Below are 13,997 nucleotides of genomic sequence, written 5' to 3' on the forward strand. Positions count from 1 at the left end.
AAACTTCCACTCCTATGGAGCCATCACAGTCAATATTTGAAGCGTGATGAAACATTGTTCTTGGTTTTCCTTTTTTTTTTTTTTTCCCCCCTTAATCATGTTTCGTTTCATCTCAAATGAAAACAAGCTATTCCTGGCAGGATTTAAGGCATCTTGCTGGTGTTGCCATCTGCAGGCTGTAATAGTTTTAAACTGTGTTCATTTGAAGTCAAACTTCAATATTGTTCTTTCTTCAGGCAGTAGTCCAGAAGTTGGCTCAATATTGTGAGTGTACACTTGGAAACGACAAATCCTGTGGAGGGTGCATTTGCACACTGCCTCTCTTTTGTGAGCAAAGAAATTATTACTCCTCTCTTATCCAGTACTTTGTGAAGACCATATCTGGAGTACTGTGTCCATCTTTGGGCTCCCCAGTATTAGCTGGGCATTGACATAAAATTTAAATACAATGAGCCCAGTAAGGGCCACCAAGCTGGCCAGAGGGCTGGGGGCCCGCAGTATATGAGGAAAAGCTGAGGGAACTGTGATCTTTCAGCTTTAAGAGGAGAAGGCTGTAGTGAGATATTGCTGTCTACAGATACCTATAGGGAAGGTACAGAAAAGACAGAGCCACGCTTTTCTCTGAGGTGCCCAGTAATAAGGCATTGGGAAGTGCCTGCAAGTTGAGACACAGCAAATTTCAGTTAGAAATAAGAAATTTTTGTTTGTTTAAAAAGACCTTGGATATACTTAGAACTCAACTGGACAAGTCCTTAGGCATCTGGTCTAATTGGACCTGCTCTGAGCAGGGGTTGGACTAGCTGACCTCAAGATGTTCCTTCTAACCTATACTATTCTGAGATTTGTCAAAAGTTACTTGTGGAACTTGAGGGACATATAGCCAAGAAATGCTCTATTTGCCACCAAGGGATCAGAAGCTTAAACTGCAGAGCTTACTACTTAGAGAAGCCCTGAAAGCCTAATATCCCAAATCCTACATTTGCCATTAGCTGGGCTTGGCTTCTTAGCAGCTTAATGGAGTCTCTGATGTGGAGCTGAAACTGTTTTCAAAAGTGGATATCCCTAAAGGTACTACAAGAAATGCCTCTTCCTCTCAACTTTCTGCACTTTGGCTTTGTAAAGTCAAGGCATATGGAGGTATTACAGAAGATTGCTAAATGAATTAAGTTTATATCAATTATATTAATTGATTAATTTAATGAATTCTTCTGTATTTCATTGGTACTATTTTGACTGACCCAGTCATCCTGATTTAAAAAAAAAACAACCACCAAACATCCTGCTCATTAATCCCATTATGCTGAATCAAATAAAAGAAAAAAACTAATTTAAGGCCTTTCACTCTCTTGTGCTTTGACTACACTCAAGTATACACATTCAGTATTTCCCCCTTCCTTTTTCGCAAGCATATAGGGAGGAAAAAATCTTACTTTCACTGATATGCTTTTTCTTCGTTTTGCTAAGGTTCGAGAATAAAAATACTGTAACAGTTATATGCATAGGTATTTCTATATTGCATTAGAACAGTCCTCTGAAAATAGTGAATTTTCACAAAACACTGTTGCCTATTTTTCTCTTTTGTTATGGTGATTTACACAGTCACAAGAGCAGTGCCTTCAATTTTTCTTCCAAGACTAATGAGAAAGTTGATAATTAAATACCTACCTGATATTTGAGGCTTTTTTCCCTTGCATAGTAAGTGCACATTGTATGACGAGGGTACACTGCTGTTCATATCAGTGCAATGAGAACCATAGACTTTTTGCAAAGCCAAGAAGCTGAAAAATACTGTATTGCTCACTAACTAGCCTGTATTGCTCATTGCTGACATCACCATAAAATCATTTTGTTAAGCTGTCTTAAAACTAAAATGTTCCAACTTACCCCAATTAACCAAAATTATTGTATTCTCTAATAGCTCCCATGGGTATCTCAGATCAAAGTCTGCTAAGAGACTTCCCTGCTGCTGGAGGGCAGGCTGCTGGAGATAAAATCATTGACCTTGAAGCTGCTGGTCAGGCCAAGTTAAAAGAAGGTGGCAGAGAAGAAGATGGAAGCCCAGTCAAAACTCCACAATTAGAGTTGACTCAGGATGGAAAGGTATGACTGACCTTTTCACCAAAATTACTTGTTCATGTGGTGTGTGTCCATGTGTGCTTCTTTAGTGCCTGTCACTTCTGAGCATCATACAGAACACCATATTCAAATATTACAGGAAAATTGTCAAGTGCTTTCTGTAGGTTTAACTCAATGTAAGCAAAAGAGAGTACAAATTTCTGAATGGCATTGACCTGGGGTTTCTTTTATTGCTATGAATTCAATTCAAATTCTCAGTAAGCTCGCATGAGTTCTTGAGAAATGTTTCAAGGGTAAATAATGTTTTATTCATTTTCACAGTTTGTTTAGATTTTGAAAAAAATTGTTAGTATATCCACAGTTGTGTACACTCTACTAAGTTGGGTATGACTGTGTTTACCATAGGTAACAGCATTGTTTCAGGAGCTGTTGCAGAATTATTTCAGCCTTTAAAACTTGTATGTTGACTGAGGCATAGATTTCTGAAAAGTTGAGTAGCTTGGTCTGCTCCTGTTGCAAAAATCATTTACTTGTCTTGTTTGTTTGAGCTACTGGGGGAATAGATCAAAAAATTAAATATAGATCTTGCACAATTTGATGTAAAAAATTTCCTTCCAAAGTGTCAGCTAAAAATCTGCTGCTCTTGTTTCTTGGAGAGCATTTCTTTTTCTAGTGGTTCTCCAGAACTTTCTCTCATATTTAAAGAGTAATTTTGTTTTCAAATGTTTTTGCAAGTTAGCTACCCATTTGATTTCCAGGGCACTGCTGAGTTACTCTCTGCAGTTCACATGTTCCCACTGCATTCAAGTGTAGGACTTGGAGAGCATTTCTTTTTCTAGTGGTTCTCCAGAACTTTCTCTCTTATTTAAAGAGTAATTTTGTTTTCAGATGTTTTTGCAAGTTAGCTACCCATTTGATTCCCAGGGCACTGCTGAGTTACTCTCTGCGGTTCACATGTTCCCACTGCATTCAAGTGTAGGAAGGAAACAAATACCAACAGTTGCATTTTTTTTTTGTTTGCTGGCAAGTTGAAATAATTTTGAATTAGCCTAGGAAAAAGGCACATGCAGAGTTTCTTTATGGGAGAAAATTGGTAAAATACATTACTATGTTTTGACTTTGGGCTTTGGTAAAATGGTGATACTCCCTTGTTTTCAAATCTTCTAATATTTTAACCAAAAAAAAAAAAAAAAAGAAAAGCAGTATTTTGGGAAGTTGTTCCAGGAAGCTGTTCAGTAAGGTTTTGTTACACATGCCAAAAGCAAGTAGCTTGCTTCCCCCCCTAGCGCAGATACCTCTTTTCCTTTCTGGCTCTCTTTAAGTCTTAGAGGAAATGGTTATAAACCCAAGAATCAAAGTGCCAGCTTGTCTTTCGTGTACTGCACTGTCCCCTGACCTTTCTGCCAAAGCTTTGAATGTCTGTCTGCTTCCATCTGTTGTAAGTGACTATTACAGTTCAAAAGTGCACAGTTCTTTACAGCCTGAGAACAAAACATTCGTAATGGGTTCCTTTCATAATCCACAGAAGTAAACAAGTTGGCTGCTTGTAAAACACAAGGGGACTTCTCTTTTTTTATTTGGCATTTCTATTGCGTTAGTAGAGTTATCCCTGCCTCTAAGTAAAAATTTTCACTAACTAATAATTTCTTTTTTTTCCCCTCTTCTTGTGCCTTCAAACTTGCATTTTATTGTGCTTTCATTTTCCACTGTGCACAGAATTTTTTTCTTCAGCTCACTCACATACAGTCATCATCACTACCCATCCATTCCATGTCATCCCATCTCACAAACCTGTCACCTGTCCCTGAGATCGACACGCTTTCTGACATTTCAGAGGAAGATCCCTTTGGGGAGCCCCTCCTTACCATTCCAGACATCTCAGAGTGCAATTCCATGAAAGAAACACCAGATCATAATAAAAACAAAATAGTTTCACCGAATAATATCTTTGAATCTATGAGACCCCCAGCTAGTCAAGGTTCCCCTGCTGTGGAGGGAAAAATCCATACAAATGACTACAAAAGCACTGAGTTGTATGTCTCATTCAGCTTTATCAGATGCTTTTCTTTTTATTTCCGTTCACTGCTTGATGAGGATGGTTATATTACTTTTCCTAGCCTTCCTGATGTTTGTGTCTCTTTCCTCCCACCTGGCCTTCAGCACTATATTCCTATTACCTCTCCTTCCTTCATCCCCTCTTTTCTCCTTATCTTTGTGCTGCTTCTGTCTGCTTTCCAGTCTATTCCTTTTTCACTCACATTTTCCCTTCCTCTTGCTCTGTCCCTCTGCTACCTGGAGCCTAAGCCGACTTCCTCTAGTGCCTCTAATGACAATGACCTGAATGACAAAGCAGAGGAAGAGGAGGTGTGTAATTTTGTTGCTTAAATGTTGACACTTGCACATAGCTTTCATGCTTGTTCTCCCAGAGGCTTGCTCAGTTGTGCACACTTCCTAGTATAGGGATGTCTACGTACATGCCCACATATATATAAAAAACTGTGAACACATAGGTATATGTGTATCTTTCTAACTTTTCTCGTTTGTGAAAAATTGCCATTGCAGGATTTTTAGTCAATAGGTAGCTTGTTTTTTCTTCCTGAATTCCTACAGCATGCATAGTTTCATTAGATTCCAGAGATACTGAGCTGCAGGTAGAGTTGCTTTGTAGTTCAAAATGTTTACGAGCACATAAATCTGAATACTGAAAGTACTGTGTAATAGTAGATATATATTATTACTTGATACTATTTGCAAGTTGTGCTACTTGCACTGTGAGTTTGTGTTAAAGTGCATGTCTCCTGTGTGCATTGACTGGAATGCACCTCTCCAAAGTTCTGTTTAGATCTGAAAAGTCAAATTCCTCAAAGCTGAATTAAGAAAACTGTAAATGCTTTAAATTCAGCTTTTTTCTTATTCCAGATTTCAGATGTTTCTGCTCTACAAGGGTGTGTGCAAAGTTGAGTCTGTCCAAGGCACCTTTTTTTTTTTTGTTTAAGTGTTTTTATTAATCTCTAGCAGAAGTTAAGGTGGAGACTGATTTATTTTCATTAGCTGGGATTGCAGGTTGTGTCAGACTTTAATCACTGGAGTCTGAACATTCTTTGAAATGCACTGTTAAAATTGCTGTACAGAAGCCTCAGTCACACTCTGATCTGGAGTGGTTGACAAAATGTCTCCTTTCCTTATGTCTGCTGTGCATGTTGCAGCAATACGACTGGAAAAAGGTGGTTTATTTTGATCTTCAAAGGAAATATGAAACCAAATGTTATAGAATCAAAAAGGGGAGGGCCTGTTCAAAGTTATATTTAACAAAGTTTGTTAAACTGAATAAATCAATACAATGTGCATATTAAAAGCATGCTAAATACAACACAATGCCGTTAAAAACACCATCTAAGTTTAAAATAATGAAAACTCTGACTTTAAAGACTTTCTCAGTTTTTCTGTAACCTAATTCAATCCATCATTTGTAACACAAAGTTGCAGAAAACAGAACCCCAGATCAGCGAGAAATGAATGAAAATGCGATATGTACCACATTATTTGTGCATTCACACAGAATCCAAAATGCAACAGTATGTGCAATAAGTAAACCCCTCTTCAAATTTATGTACTTGCACAGTGCTGACTTCTAGATGCATCTTTTCCTAAGATTAGCAGTTGATAGTTTTACCTGTGGAAAAACTGGGAAGTGATTTGCCTTTTAAAGCATGCTGTTCCTTAAGGCATTCAGAATACTTGTAGGTAAGATACAAAGATTAGCTATCATTTCCAACACAGTGTATTGCAGTTTGAGGAAGAATATATTCACCTAAAAAGAGGGGTGGGGTGCAAATAACTCATCCCAAGACAGCAACATTCTTAAAATAATTAAGACAGTTGCAAATGCAGTATTTAGGTGTTTGACCTGAATCCTAAACTCTCTTAACAAAACAACTCATGCTTTAGATTCCATTTTCCCATCAACTTGTTGCTAAGTTTAAGGCGCTTACCATAGAAATTACGCATATCACTTTTTTTTTCTTTACTCATTCTAAAATTTCCATCTGGGAGAACACTGACAAGTACAGCAAGAAAGGGACATAGTGTGAAACTTCCATTTTTCATGCCACTTATGCCAAGTATTACTTCAGCCATTCTACAACAATGCAGGTGAAGGAAGACCAAAGTCGCTTAATAATTTCAACAACATCTGGGTCCGAAAGAGTAAAGGTCTGTAAATATAGCACGCTTTGCAGCATTTACAAAGAGATGAAGCCTCTGTGTTAGTCTGTAAGAATATGTTAATGGTTCCTTTTCTTGATAATTTGCCACGTGCTCACGTAGGTGGAATCTGAAGAGGAGGAAGCACAGCAGAAGGTGCATGGTAGTTTTTTTTACAATTAAATCTGGTGGTACCTGCCTGCCTTGTTAGCACCCTAAACTTTCTGTGGTTTTAGTCTGAATTAGTGCCTTTTCACCTTACCATTTTGTTTCCTTTATTTAACTGTTTGATTCTAAGGGTCTTTTTTTATTTACTTGCTGGTACATTTTATGTTCATTTTGGGTTTGTGTTTTTTTTTTTTTTTCTTTTTTGTGTGTGTGTGTGGCTTAATTTCACAGAGCAATTCCTTGAGAGTAGATGGGGAAAATATTTATGTCAGACATAGCAATTTAATGTTGGAGGTTTGTATATAATATAAGAAACACTCTCCCTTCTCACGGGCTGCCAGGCTGCATGGTATGGGAGATCACTTGCAGGCTGTTACGGACACAGTGCATGAAGCGCATGGGGGAAAAACAGCTTGGAAATGTTGCATGTTATCATTCTAGTTTCTGAGTTTAAATTAAAGCAAAAACAAAACATAAAAAAAATCCAAACAAAAACCCCTCAGCTTGAATGTTGAATGTGCATTTTGTATATTTTTGCTAGATGTTTTCAAGGTGGCAACAGGGAATAATAGCCCTATTTAGATAAAGCAAACACATGGGTCCAATTCATAATCCTAAATGGGATTTGTATACATTGCTCCTGAATGTGTGCATCTTCTGTTGAGCAGGGTTTCTAGTTTTCACCAGTTTAATCAACCTTTATCAAATATGTTACCTGAATAAATGGAGTTAGTAAGGCACAAGCAGTGATAAAAGTATGGAAAAACTAATAGTGGTTCTGATGCTCATAAACTTTAGGAGCTTTGAGAAATGTATCTGATGATCAGATTTTTAAAGGGAATGTTTAGATATGCTGCCGAAATCTTTGCCTTATTTTTTCACTTTTCAAATGGAAGTAATTCTTGCTTCCTAAAAGTTGTTTTTCACTGAAGATGAGCAACAACAAAGAGCTTTAACGGTGTGTTAATGTGTAGTGCTTTGGCACTGAAGTAGAGATTTTTATTATAAGAATTTCCATATAGTCTGTTAGTCTGGATTATTTTATCAAAGAATGTCTGTAGTTATAATCAATGTCATTTAAGTTGTGGTTAATAACATAAACTAGTAACTAAAGAAATTTTAGACAATCCTAGTGCTGTCTTTAATTCACTTTATTCATCCAAATGGGGCTATAAATAATTCCCTTTGTCACAAAAACTGCCTTTTTAAAAATCATTGGTTTTGTTCAGTTAATAAGGAGATGTATGGATTGCAGTAACCCAACTAATACATTTTTGGCTTTTTGCAGCTTTTGATCACTATTGAAACTTCGCTTGTGTATAACTTACTAAAGCACTGAAAGTGTGCATTGCATAACTGTGCTTTGATCAAGTCCAAGAAATGTGCCTTGTGTCAAGCCAAGACAGGTTTTAAAATTATGACATGATTGCTACGAGCTTCAGTTGCCACAGAATGCCTTTGGCATAAGGTTTTACTTCACTCGTAAAATACATACTGTAGGGGGGCATATTTAATGTCTTGTTTGTTAGTCCTAGATAAAAAGTGAAGCATTGGTCCTGTGACAATATGCACCTACTGAGTTGCCCAGAAGGGAAAAGGTTCTTAGTGTGCAAAGTGGAGGTGTGAATATTTGCAGAATTTGGAACTAGACGTGCAGCATCAAACTGTTACTGATGCTGAACACGCAAGTGAAAAGAATTAGAAACTGGTGAGTTTGCATTGGGTTCAGATTTTTCATTATTTAAGACGGGCTGTCTTTGCATTGTGAGTACTGACTGTAAAAATCCTAACCAAAATGTTAAAGTAAAATTTCAAAATGTTCTGTTACAAAGTACATAAAATCTTTGTACAAACCCCATATGCTTTACCTAAATTACTGTATCTGATTACATTCCTTTGATAAAACTTCATTAATAATTATGTCTACATTGATATAATTTATTCTGTACTAAAAATGGATCTGAGGCTTAAAATCTAATTTCACCACAGAATGCTGAAAAAATATTCTTGTGTTAGAGTGTGCATAACCATCATAGGCTTTTCCCAAGACCTGACATGCTGGAAGGAGGACAGACTATCAAAGCAGAGTGAAATTTGCTCTTCCCCCCAAAGTCCAGCATTGTATTTAAAGGATAATGAACTTCCAAGAAAGCTAAGCAGCTAGATTTTTGCCTGTGTTAGGACAGTTATATTTCTGCATAGCTCCCGATCCTTATGTCTGCTCCTGTATCTGGTACAAAGTGAAAGACTGGCTTGTAGTTATTTGATCCAAGGTGCTGCAGTTTAGCCTCAATGGGTCATCACAGAATCTGATTCTATATTTGTGCAGTTGCCTATGTAGGTGCAGTTTTAAAGAGAACATCTCTTTGGTATTGGTGTGCACAAAAACTATCCCTACTTGGGCACTGTGTCTGCTGTCAGGTTCTTAAATGTGGAATTGGCAGATTCCAGGCTTTAAGTCTTTAAATGTGATTCTTCCAGTAAATTTAATCCGACATGACAGGCACAATGAGTAGTCCCTCTGAAGTTAAGCATGTGTTAGTTGCTTGCACGTTTGGCCCTGTAGTACTGTCTTCACAGAAGTATTTTTCATGGAGCTTGTAACATCAAGAAAGATACATTTTTATAATGCTGCTTGGGTTAATCCAGTCTTTCTTACATCTGCCTTCAGTAATGTTAGTTGTGCAATATCCCAAAACACTTGCTTTGCGCTTATAAATTTTAGACAAAAGCAAGCAACTACTGGAAATTACTATTGTTTCATGAGGCTAGTAGTTTCATGTTTTGGATGAAAATAGCCATCTGTTAAATAATAATGCACAGCATTGTTTTTCCTTTGCCTTAAAATATGGAAGAAACAGCGTATGACTGGCCCTTCATTAAAAAAAACCTAAACAAATCTTAGTTCCCTTACAGCCGTAAACTATTTTTAAGGCACTTCAAAGAGGAATAGCTCTTCAGACACAAGGCACTTTCCTTGGTTTGGTTTCTTTTTTTCTTTTTTCCTTTTTTTTTTTTCCCCCCCAGCTAAGTTTGCTTTTGTTGTCGTGTTTTGTCCTACTTTGTTTTACGTTGTGGGTTGCTAGGACCTGGATAAGACCCAGGACGACTTACTGAAACACCAGGCTAGCATTAGTGAGCTCAAGCGCAATTTCATGGAATCCACACCTGAACCACGCCCAAATGAATGGGAAAAGCGGCGTATCACACCTCTGTCCCTACAGACACAAGGGGTATGTCACTGTAGACACTTGTCTGCATGCGTTTCCATAGTCCTGTATGCAATATAGTAAATGCAGCTTGTCCTTCAGATTAATACTTTCTTTAGCTAATGTAATATTTGTTTATACTAAGTATACATTAACTTTTTACCATTTACCATCGGACCTGACCTTAAATGATGTGTGGAATTTTATCCTACAAGGACAACTTAATTAGAATCACTAGAAAAAAATGGAGGCGGTAGCAGTATTTTCCTGTGTGTTAAGGACAGCTTAAATTTTACTCTGATTCACACAGATTGATGGAGATAACTTTTCAGTGACAGTAGAACTTTTTCTTCCTTTTCCCTCTCTTCAACTCTTCATAGGCAGCTTGTGCATAAACACACACACAGCCTGTGTGTTGTTTCAGAAGGACCTTACACGATCAGTTAATTTACTGTGTTGACTTCTTGGGGACTTATTTAATGTGGTTGTTAAAATGTACTCAACCTTACTCTCTAAAAGTCTATAAAATGAATTTACCTACTTTTTCTCTATACCTCCTTCCTGACTGAACCTTAAAACAGCAGTTTGGGAAACTATTTTCTACAAATATCATCCTGAATGCTTGTGGCAAGAAAACTAGCTGTATAAATTTCTCTTGTTGTTGTGAAACTTTTAGTTTTGAGGAGTTATTTGCTGCTTCTTTCATAGAGTGGAAGAGCAAATCAGTCTTCAAAAGCAATCGATTTATCTTCTGTTGTTATCGTTGTCTTCCACCATTGTTCCTACCCTTCCCTCCTAAATGTATTGTTCTATCCCATTAAATTCTGAAGTATTCTCTTCAGTCCTCAGAGAGGTGAATTTTTAATTAAGCTTGCTTGATGCTACCAAATTATTTTTGTTAATAAGACATTACTTCAATAAGACACCTAAGCAATCTGAACTGTATGTACATACAGATAATACAGTCACTATCTGTATGGATCACTTCTTTAATGACTATTTTGTGAATTTCTTGGCAGTAACCATAAATTATTCTCAAATTTCTGAGTAGTACCTGAACATTTCTATGCTTAGTGGTATATGTGTAGGCACAAATGCTGGTCAAATTTTCAAATGTCCATGGCGCATTGGTTCATTTAATAGCTATACATATCTTTTTGGTTAAAATAGATATTTATGTAAAAATGTAACTTAAGTTTTGTTATGTGGTTGTGTGTATTTTCTGTGTTGATTTCTTCATGTTGAAGTTGAGGCCTCTCCAAGTTCTTTTATCTCTGTGGGGTTTTTTCCTCATCTAGTATGTTCTGTCACTTTCGGATGGTTTTATGTTTATGTGTGTTTGTCTCATTGCTTGTTGATTTACACCGGTTTTATAAAATGAAAACCAAATAGAAAAAAGGAGACCACATTTTCCAAATGAAAACTCTGCCTGGGAAGGAGAAGCAATGGACTGCAATGCCATGGATTGCTGGAGCAAAACCAGAGGAAACCGATAAGGTGGCTGCCCTGAAACCTACTGCCTTTTTGCTGTACCTGCTGTGGGCTAGCTTGGGCACTTCTTTCTTTTTCTTTTTTTTTTTTTTCCCTGATGGGGGTAACTTTTTTTAGGCCAGTACTGACAGGAGAAGGTCAAGTTGTAAAACAGGATCTGCATGTGTATATGTGTGTGTGCATATATATATATATACACACACACATATATGAATGGCAGCAACAGTCCACTTAAACACCAAACCAGCTGTGAAGTTCTGAATGGCTACTATTTGAAAAGAAAACTAATTTTTCACCGGAAAATTACTGTATCTTATGTGACTAGGATGACAGCAAAACATGTATTTCCATTCTGTATGGAAGTACTTGTCTGCAGTTATTTGACAGTTCACACAAGAACTTTAGCTTTACGTCTTCACTATGTAATCATTATTTAAATCAATAATGTTGTAGAAGCAGCTTATTTCAAAGGCCACCTGATTCTGAGTACCTCCATGCTGCTGTACCTCTTTTCATCCAAGAAAAGAGGGAGGAAGAAAAGAGGGAGGTTTTCTCCTCCCTAAGCTGGTTTAACATCTGTGCAGTGAAAAAGCACTATGTAACCAGTGGGACTGCTAGCAGTGTGGTGGTGATGATGGGTAGCAATTGTGATGTTGCTTTTTTACATCACTTTTGGACTGTTTTCTACCACCTAGGAATTGGGACAAAAGTAGGTTAATGTAAAGCTGTCAGTCCTATTTCAATAACATATATAAATATGGGGTTTGGGCAACAGTGTATTTCCATCCTGAATTATTTTTTGATGGATGTAGAGAAGTTCGAGTTCACGTGTTTTGTTACCCCCAATTTATAAACTTGCTGGTATTAGCAGACAAATACATTGCTCAGTCCTGTTCCTGGACTGTCTGTTTCCTTGCCTGTCTTGTAGGATAGTTGGACAACAGACAGGAATAAAGCAGGGGTACCACTGCTAATATTCTTTCTTTTCTTCCTTCTTTTGCTCCAGTGAAAATACTTGCAAATAAGTCATTTTCTGTGTATGAAAAATGTTATTTTGGGTACATCTCATTTGTGCCATTATACTTCTGTATCACCGTACTCCCACAAATGCACAGCATCTGTGACTTAATTATAACAGAAATTGTGACACATTGATACATATGTCACAAATAAATATGTGAAATGTTGGTATGCTATGGATACCCACAATATTTTATTTTTTTAATCCATTCCCCCCCTCCACTGCTTGTAAACATGATTTCATGTTAATGTATATGACTGTGTTCCAGAAGGGATTTGCCAGGAATTTAAACATTTTCACAGGCTGATTCATCAAATTACTGTAGTTACAATAATGTAAAGTGCCAATTCTATCTATACACTTAATCATCTTTACTAAATGGCTCCTCGGGGAACAGGGGTTACATTATCAAACAAATTGTGTGATTGAGGTTTTTCTTTTAAAAGATTAGAAGACCTAAAAATTTGAAGGTGGTAAAATGCAAAAAGATGGGTGGTGTGTGGCTGCCTTTAATTATATGCATATGGGGGGAGGGGGGAGAGAGAGGTGCACGCAGTCTGACCACACACCACATAAGGAATTTACCACCACACCCCACTTTTTTTTACTGCTTTGGGTAGTTGGAAAACATGTGGTACCAGAGTCCGGTAGGAGAAGTATCATGAACATTTTTATTAATAGGTGGCATCAAAAGGCAGATGAACATTTTTGGGGCCTGGTAAAATAGGAGAAGAAAGCGGGGGTGAGAAACACATTGCTCCAATGGCTATTGAACATTGCGTGAGGGCAGATTTGAACTTGCGAACTTGTGAACTCGCATTCACATCAAATTTTCTTAGCCACCCTTGAAATACACTTTAAATTTTATTGTAGGGGAAAAAAATATAGGGGTTCTTTTTCTTTTCCTTCTCTGTTGTTCTGCATGCCCTATGCATTGCAATATATGCACAGCAGCGTGGTGTGACTTACGTCGGTTCCTATTCTACATTGCTACTCACACGGCGAGTCTGCCCGGGCTGCAGTTGTCTGCATGGCACCTTGGCTTTCCTCCAGCCTCCGCTTCTGCGAGATTCCCTCTAGTACCGTTCTCTTAAGTCGGGAATGTATCTTGCTGAATGTTGCCAAAATGTGTGGTGTGTCCATGTTGCGTATTTGTTCCACTACTGGCTTTTTATTTTCACTGTTTTTAACTTAATACAAGAGCTCATGGAAGGAAAACTGGAATAAGGCGTCGTAGCCTTTCCAGAGGCTTGTACCCACATGAATTTCAAAAGTTTGCTTTACCATACGGATTTATAGTACTACAGAAAATAGACTGGACTATGAACATCTGCGTTAAAGCAACGTAACCTTTCATGTATGTTTGAATAAAACAAGCTTTCCCAGTAAAATGGGACAGGCTTTTTGAGAAAGAGATTTTTTTAATAGAAATGAATCTGCTTTAGGTTTTTTAAGCATTTGTAATGCATATATATGCATGTATGACAAAGACAATATATATTATGCTAGATATACACAATATACAAAACGTGTTACAAAGAAAACCCCGTTTCAGCATTGTGGGTATGCACTGTTCAAAGCAAATGTATTACCCTGCAGCTCCGAGCCGGCTGGCCATTAGGTGGTGTTAAAAATGGGGTTTCAACAGGGAAAAATCCCAATGGTAATTACGGAGCTGCTGCCCGAGTAAACTCTTCTGTCTGGGAAATCCGTGGCAACGTTAATGCTTTTTAACCGTTACAGCGTGACCTGCGGGGTGGAGGGCTGCGTGTTGCGGTGACAGCGGCTCCTGGTCCCGGCCGTTCCCGCCTCGCCCGGCGGGGGTCGGC

At 37.7% G+C, this 13,997-nt stretch overlaps 1 protein-coding gene across 2 annotated transcripts in view; it reads left to right on the forward strand.

Moving 5' to 3' along the window:
• EPB41L2 (erythrocyte membrane protein band 4.1 like 2) overlaps positions 1–13,997 on the forward strand; it is a 120,436-nt gene that overhangs the window by 92,972 nt on the left and 13,467 nt on the right. Inside the window, exons 12-14 of one of the 2 annotated variants that reach the window (XM_035899854.1) lie at positions 1,919–2,100; positions 9,534–9,680; positions 11,049–11,153. In XM_035899854.1, the coding sequence (XP_035755747.1) occupies positions 1,919–2,100; positions 9,534–9,680; positions 11,049–11,153 (434 nt within the window). The remainder of the gene's footprint in view (positions 1–1,918; positions 2,101–9,533; positions 9,681–11,048; positions 11,154–13,997) is intronic. The other variant, XM_035899853.1, reaches the window with a different exon arrangement.

Source organism: Egretta garzetta, unplaced genomic scaffold, assembly GCF_000687185.1.
Source record: "Egretta garzetta isolate BGI_Z169 unplaced genomic scaffold, ASM68718v1 scaffold397, whole genome shotgun sequence".
Taxonomy (NCBI): domain Eukaryota; kingdom Metazoa; phylum Chordata; class Aves; order Pelecaniformes; family Ardeidae; genus Egretta; species Egretta garzetta.